General features: G+C 39.1%; 1 protein-coding gene across 2 annotated transcripts; it reads left to right on the forward strand.

Annotated features, from left to right (window-relative positions):
• The first annotated feature begins 1,400 nt into the window (after positions 1-1,400).
• Positions 1,401-3,231, forward strand: LOC105782356 (uncharacterized). 2 transcript variants are annotated; one of them, XM_052626249.1, is made up of 6 exons: positions 1,401-1,419; positions 1,633-1,768; positions 1,888-2,102; positions 2,184-2,360; positions 2,444-2,679; positions 2,808-3,231. In XM_052626249.1, exons 2-6 carry the CDS (start codon positions 1,699-1,701, stop codon positions 3,055-3,057), a joined length of 948 nt encoding a protein of 315 aa, XP_052482209.1. In that variant the 5' UTR covers positions 1,401-1,419; positions 1,633-1,698; the 3' UTR covers positions 3,058-3,231. The 2 variants fall into 2 exon arrangements, with proteins under 2 accessions (XP_052482209.1, XP_012462500.1); XM_012607046.2 differs by lacking the exon at positions 1,401-1,419 and having other exon boundaries at positions 1,614-1,768.
• The last annotated feature ends 4,836 nt before the right edge of the window (positions 3,232-8,067 follow it).

Raw genomic sequence — 8,067 nt, forward strand, 5'->3', positions numbered from 1 at the left:
AGAAATGTCAGAAATCGCACTTAAGAAGAAGCCGGTGGAAAAGGCCTTGGTACTTGGTTCGGCGCAAGGGTGTCGAAGCCAAGGAGGCCAAAAGCGAGAAGAAGCCAGTGGAGTGCTTCTTGTGTCATGGTCCGCATAGGTTGCGGAAGTGTCAAGAAAGTCTGTCATCGAGGGAGCGATGGAGCGACAAGGAGCCCAAGCTTGGTTCGAGCAAGGGAAAAGCCAAGCCAAGAGGGCAAAGAGGAGCAAAGGAAGCAAGTAAAGTGCTTCTTGTGCCGTGGTCCGCATGAGTTGCGGAACTGTCCAAAAGCAAGCGGAGTCAAAAGAAAGGCAACGTCTGAGCTTGGTGAGTCATCGGAGGGCTTCCACCCAAGGAAGAGGTGAGTTTGTCATCGGACTTAGAGGAAAGAGTTGCGATGAAAGCAGTGAAGTGGGACCAATGAGGCTCAAGTTGAGTGAAGCGTCGAGTTGGCGAGTCATCGACAAGGCTTCCACCTATGGGAGAGGTGGGTGGTGCATCAGACTTCAAGAAAAAGGAAGCGATGCATGTGGGACAGTTGACCAGAGTAAATGCAGCGAGTAGGACGGCTCGAGTTAAGAAGCGACGTAAGCCGAGGCAAGAGTCCCGAAGGAAGGGAAAGGCTAAGGCATCGAGACGAGACCGGGGCGAATCAAGTCAGTGCCATTCGGAAGTCGTAACGAGGACGTTGCGAGAATGGGTGGGGAGAATGTCACGGACGCAGATTCAAAGCCGTGACCAGCGCACCAAATGCATCCAATGGAGGTCATTGCTCGGATGGGGATCATTTGGCCCACAAGAACTGGCCCGATTCAAAGAGATATTGAGAAGCTTTGTCGATTGAAGCTGGTTGGCCCGATGGCGAAGAGATGGCAACTTAGGCTAATATGGTAACTAATCTTAGAAGATAGAGGAATCATATCTTGTAAAGATTAGATTAGATTTGATAAGGCTTATCTTGTAAATCCCTAAAATTAAGGGATATGGTTAAATCTCATCCGTCGATGTAATTGTATCTTGACTGTCGGTTTTGGGGAGCTCAACTATAAATAGAGAGCCTCCCCTCATTTGTACTCACTCTGAATTGTTTCATTATTCTTTGTGAATAAGAGAAGTAGAGAGCATTTACTCAAACACTTTCGAGCGCTCTTTCATTGTTCTTTTGCTTAGCTTCTTTTGGCATAAAATCGCTTCATTGTTCAATTGGTGCCTTGGAGGAGTTCTTAAAGAATCCTCATCGAGTTAAGGCTGACTTGGGCGAGTTTGGAGCAAACGAATCGCCTAAGGCCGCACGGTTTGCGAGACGAAAGGTCTAGCCCCGTGACACAGGCATCATTATCCTTTTTTACGCCAGAAAGACATCATAGTGTGATAAAAGCTAACCTGTCAAAATATTAGAGGTTTGCAATCGAAATTTTTAATTACTATTTTGATTTTATTTGATCTTCATCCACTACCAACTGGCCACAACGAAGTGATAATAATAAAAATAGTCCATGCACAGTTCACGTTTTAAATTAATTTAATATAACAATATTAAATCTCTGCCGCACACCATTTCATTCATTATCAATAAGGATTATATAATACATACATGATTGCGCTTTAAATAGCTTTGTTCCGATTACCAATATACGCGCACAAAAAGAAGAAAAGAGCTTCATCCACCACTCTAAACAATGGAAAAGATTCAGCACAACCATGTACAAGCTAAAGGACTAAAGCTTCATGTGGCCCAGATTGGAACTGGTTAGACATTTCTCTTCTTTACATTTGCTAATTTTATATATACAGTGTACGTAATTTGACTAATTAATGATACTTGTGGCTAGCTAGCTTCTAATGATGATGGGGGTGTGGGCTTGCAGGTCCCAAGGTGGTGGTATTCTTGCATGGGTTCCCGGAAATTTGGTATTCATGGAGGCACCAGATGGTTGCGGTGGCTAATGCTGGCTACCGAGCTATTTCCATTGATTTTAGGGGCTATGGACTCTCAGAGCATCCATCAGAACCAGAGAATGCAACCTTTAATGATTTTGTTAATGATGTCGTTGCCGTTCTCGACTCTTTGGGCATCACTAAGGTACTATTAGTGGCTTTGATGTGTTTACGAGCTAAATTCAGCACATATGTTGAAGCTTCTTTTTTTAACTGTTGAAACCAGGCGCATCTTGTTGCCAAGGATTTTGGGGCCTTTGTAGCAGCCATGGTGGGCATACTTCACCCTGATAGAGTGTCCACCATCATTTTACTAGGCGTTCCTTTCCTGCTACCAGGTCTCTCTCCACTCCAGTCTCAACTTCATCTCATTCCACCAGGCTTTTATATGCTAAGATGGATGGTAAGTAATTTCATTTCATCTGCTGCTAATCTTTTTCCATACCATCTCTCGTTTCCATCATGTTGTGCTGTAAATTCATGCAGGTACCAGGAGGAGCTGAAGCAGATTTTGGCCTCTTTGACACAAAGACGGTTATTCGCAAGGTTTATATTATGTTCTCTGGAAGTTTACCCCCGGTTGCTGCTGATAATCAAGAGATAATGGATTTGGTCGACTCATCTGCACCTGTCCCACCATGGTTGAGCGAGGAGGATCTTGCAGAATATGGTTCTTTATACGAGAAAAGTGGATTCCGCACTGCGCTGCAAGTTCCATACAGGTAAGCCTGCATACATGGGTGAAGCATGATTGATAATGTTCCAATAAGTCAAACCAGTCCTATGTCATAACTGGTGTATTTTGTTCAAATATGTATTTTATACATATATATACATATCTTACATGCAGGACTATGATGCTGCCCTGTGGGCTGGATGATGGGAAAATCAGAGCTCCAGGACTTGTGATCATGGGAGAGCAGGACTATATCATGAAATTCCCAGGGCTGGAAGACTATATCAGGAGCGGCAAAGTCAAGGAGTTTGTGCCCAATTTGGATGTCACATTTTTGGCACAAGGGACCCATTTCGTCCAAGAACAACTTCCTGAGGAGGTGAATCATCTCATTATCTCCTTCCTTAACAAGCACTGCGAATAGAGCAAACCGATGACCTAGTTGCTTCTTCATCTTCTTCCTTCTTTACCGCTGAATAAAAGGACCTTGTGCCATTTAAATAAAGAATAATATGACCTCAAAATGGTCAAATTTGAATGTATTGGGAGTTGGAGAATCTTCATTTCAGTTCAATTAATGTGCTTGTATTCACTCTTACACCAAGATTAGCTGACGGTATCATTTAACAACCAAATCCAAATCAACAGGCTTGAGTGGCAAATTGGAAGCTTACAATTATGCTGCCAGCTCCATTAATTAAACGAAGCTAGAGAAAAAGATACCTGTAAAAAAAGCAGAATTTGGAGGAAGATAAGAACTGCCACAAATTCCAATTTTGAGCTGATTAAAGTATTGGGGGTGGAAACATAGTGCGTTAGTATCAGGGTCATATACACTACAAATAAGAGACCAAATAATCCGGAACTTACAGATGTTTGCTTCAACCATTTCATAATTGCAAATAATTCATTGCAAGTGTTATCCAAAAGCATGTCTTCCAGGAAAGTAGACAAGCGTTACCTATATTGTATTTTGTGTACAAATTAGAGCTCATATGCAGGGAGTCTGGGGCCCCAAAGGCTCAACCATGTCTAGGAGAAGATATAAACTTGTGAGCCTGATCAAGCAAAAAGCAAGCAAATGCTTTTGCCCTATACAAGACCTTTACATTGCCTGTTTTTGGTTAGAGTGAAAGGAGAACACAAGCATTCCCACTAATGCCATGGCAAATTCCTACACGCTTCAGCAACCCGCGGTTCCACACCACCTCTGCTGCTTCAAGAATTTCATCATCTCCAAAGACCTAAAGAACACAGAGATTCTAATGAATTCTAATTCCGTCACGGTACAAAGATTGTGGTTTGTTGCTAATTTTATTTCTTTTAGTAGCAAAACCTTGAAGAAAGAATTACTTTGTATTGAACTTAAATTGCAAGCAAATAGTCAAGGTGAACCCATTAATGCTAAATATTTAATGATGGAAGTTATTCCCATAGATCTAGCAATTCTAGGACTAGGAGTATGCCTTAGTTCTTTCTCTAGTAGCTATAATCTATCTATCTATACCTAGATATTAAAACAATCCCGAGGATTGTGACAAGTATGACTTGTTAGTAATGCTTGGTTATTTGTCAATGCATTAAGAGTAGTTTCAGTTGACATTTGTTCTACGTACAATATATTCCTTTTCTAGAGTTAACACATGGCGACCTTTGTGTTTTGATATTTTCTAACGCCCTAAACCCGACCTAGATGGATAGATCAAGTCTAGGGTGTCAATTGAACTTACCAGAAAACAAATGCACACAAAGTTGATTTAACCGATGCATGGATACGTCTTAAAACAACAATTTTAAACACACACATATATTTAAGTATAGGACCGTTAGAAGACGGAGTCCCACATCCGTCGGCCGCCTAGTTCTGGGAGGTTCCTGAAATTCATTCAGTCTAGATAGTACATTGAAATCTAATGTAAAGTATAATTACTCAACGTACATAAAATGAATCAGATATCACTGAGATTTCAGATAGCACAAACTCACTCTAAATCGATTAGATTAATAATTCCCAATAGTTTCGGATGCAGAGCAGTTCAGATACTCGGCAGATTAGATACAGAAATAGATTTATATGTAAATACAGATACAGATGCAATTATTTGACCCCATCTGCTACACACCATCTCCGACCAACTTAACACACCAGTAGGTATATAATACCTGTCCAGCCCTACACACATCATAGTGTTGGTACGACATGTTGCAGTGTTCACAGTCTCATTGCCAGATCAGATATCATTACAAGTGATTTGACCACCAAATCAGTACAAAACACTTTCTTCAATTCGTAAATTTCACCCCATACAAATGTAGAGAACAATTGACCAATATATATATATTTACTTATGCAGATACAATCATACAGTTCTAATATAAAAGAGGGTTGAAATTCTTACGAATTGTCTTATCCGGGTATGTAGTAGCGGTTTATAATCATGATAAAGTAGATTATACAGTTCAATTTAGTTCATACATATATTACAGATGGCTTACACTCGCCTCATACAACAATTATGGCGTTAACTGAAATTTAGCGATTCAGGTTCACATGCCTATGTGAGTGCTCATGTGACTCAACACGATCTGACACACAACCGTGTGGTTGTCCATGTGCCCCTATTCACCAAGTCAGTGAGTTACACGGTCTAGGGACACGTCCGTGTGTTGCCTGTGTACCTCACACAGTTTGACACACATCCGTGTGTCCTTAATACATAAATAATAAGTCACACTGTCTGACACACACCCATGTGCCAGCCCGTGTGACCATTGCACATTAATGTTTCACGCACAGCCTACCACTCGCCCGTGTGGCTCATCCGTGTGTCTCAAGTCCAAAGTTAGTCAGTTACACGGTCCACCACACGGCTTTCTACACGGCCTGCACACACACCAGTGTGGCAGCTCGTATGCCGTCGATTGTCCCGTCTTCGACAACAAAAATGTAGAAGAAAAGGGTTTTGATACCCTACCTGAAAACCATGATGACCTTGAAGCAAACTTGGGACTCCTGAAGCCTAGAAACCAAATCCAACTACTTAATTAATGGAAATTCAAACAGATACACTAAATTGCAACAACAATTAACACCGAAACCTTCAACGCACAAACCCGAAACGAACAAAACTAACTTACTGGAAGTTCAATAGCGCACACTCGAGTTTTAGACAATGAGAGAAGCGTTAGGCATCTCTTAACCTTCCCCTAAGCTTCCGTAACCACGAGCAAATAAAGCAAAACAAAATTGATCAACACCCTCACTTCGGGATTTCAAGAAATTCGTAATTCATACATAACAACCGGAATTACTACGATTAAATCTTACCTTTAAGCACTGAAACAACCAACAGTATGATACGATTGAATAATTAACCTTGTCGAAACCATTTTTTTGAAAACAAAAAATTTAGTAGTCGACTTCAAAATGAAACTAAAATTGGAGTTGCCACCGACCCTTTATTAAGTTGTGATCGGCTCACCTTGAAAATGATTTTGGTCTGCGAAATTTGAGAAAACAGGTTCGGGAGTCGGTTACGCACGAGGAAGGGTTAGCACCCTCGTAATGCCCAAAATTGGTACCGAATTGATTAATTAAGGTCTTAATTTCGAATATTGAAAATTCGTGAAGAATTTTAAAAATTATGATCCTCCCTTTTATTAATGTTAATTTTATAAAAGATGCTTGGATAAATCAAGATGAATGCTAAAGACCTTCTCGTCTCAGAGTAATAAGATGTCACGCCCAATACATTAGGACACGACATTTATAGTCCTCGAGAATGAGCTTGTCTTTTGATTTTCAAAACTCTTGCGGTGGGGTTAAAAAGGGATATTCAGTTGCTTTAAGTCAGATGAAAAATTGAAACCTAATAAGTTAGGGCACAATTTCTCTAAATTCCTAGCATTGAATATAGCCCTTATTATTTAAATCTTCATTTTGAGAAAACGACACGTCACATCCAATACATTAGGACATGACGTATCGAATTCCCGAAAGTGAGTTTTTGGTTTATGCGCTTTGATTGTAGAAAATTTTTGATTATTTAGATTCAACGAGGAAAATTGGAACCCAATACGTTAGGGCTCCATTCCCTCGAAGATTCCAAATTTCGGGTATTGCGTTATTTTGAAAGTTTTTGGATAAATTGGTTTTGATACTCAAATGAAATTAAATGTAATTCTTTAAAATACAAAGGATTGATTAATGATGTACAATGCGAGATGATGATTCATGAACTAAAACGTATACTAACGAACGTCAAACAATCAATAAATATTAATAACAATACAATATAAAAATGGCAAGAATCTCATATTATATGTTGGCGAGATATTAATAAGAATTAAAAGGAATATCGGGTAAATTAATATAACAATTTTGAAATAGACTAAAAAGTGAATAGCATACAAAGGCGAAAGTTGAAAATTATTAGTAAATCACATGCATCAAATTTTATCACAAACAATATATATATATATATATATATATATATATATATATGAATTTGAAATAGATTTGAAGGAAGATAAGAGAAACACTACATTGAAATTATAATATTAAAATGAATTTTAAAGTAAATAAAAATATATGTGTAACATACCAAATAACATACATACATTAATCTAAATAAGCAACATGTATATGAAAAGAAAAGTTTAATAATAACACAAATAATACTAGGGTTAATAAATAATATTATTATTATCAAATTAATTGCTACATAAAAAAACGAAAGGGATTAGACTAACTTAAAAACAAAATTAAAAGAACCAATTGAAAATAAAACAAAGTAAAGGGGCCGAATGCAATGCGTGGATAACTTGGGGGACCATATGGGAAATAATCCCCGTCCCTAAAAAACACAGCATATAATCTGGGCCGAGATGAAACAAAAGCAAAATGAAGTGCGAAATTTATAAATAAATAAAAACTGATATGAAAACACTACGAAGTAAGGGGGACCGAATGCACAAATAACCCTACCAAGGCCTCAACGCGCGGATCTTAGCCGCTTCTGGGTCGAGTCATCGGGTTAAGCAGGTTAAACGGTGCCGTTTTGAGGGTTGTTAACCCTAGCCCAAAACAATATCGTGCGACTATATTATTTAAACCTAAAATTTTTTTTAGCTTAGTTTGCTTAACAAAGAAAAAATAAAAAAAGAGGGCCGTCCCCTCCTCTCGTCTGCGCTAGGGTTTCAACCCCAGTCTCACATCACCGAAAGCTCCACCGATTTCTGGCCTCACAGCCTTCGCCCGAACTCTGATTGAGGCAAAGTGAACGAGTTTTCGGTCGACGCTAACACAGAGGTAAGTCTTCCTTCCCCTATATTTATTTTAGAAGTATCGAGAGTAATAAGCGAATCAGAGAAAACATAAAAGAGAGAAAAAAAGAAAAAAGAAGTCACCTTCAGCAAACTTTTCTTTTTTGAT

This window comes from Gossypium raimondii, chromosome 13, assembly GCF_025698545.1.
Source record: "Gossypium raimondii isolate GPD5lz chromosome 13, ASM2569854v1, whole genome shotgun sequence".
Classification (NCBI taxonomy): domain Eukaryota; kingdom Viridiplantae; phylum Streptophyta; class Magnoliopsida; order Malvales; family Malvaceae; genus Gossypium; species Gossypium raimondii.

Bases quoted from the DNA above. Each gene is read 5' to 3' on its own strand.
- LOC105782356 (XM_052626249.1), top strand. From the start codon at position 1,699: ATGGAAAAGATTCAGCACAACCATGTACAAGCTAAAGGACTAAAGCTT. The intron at 1,769-1,887 runs GTTAGACATTTC...GTGGGCTTGCAG, and splicing joins TGTGGCCCAGATTGGAACTG to GTCCCAAGGTGGTGGTATTC. The intron at 2,361-2,443 runs GTAAGTAATTTC...AAATTCATGCAG, and splicing joins TTTATATGCTAAGATGGATG to GTACCAGGAGGAGCTGAAGC.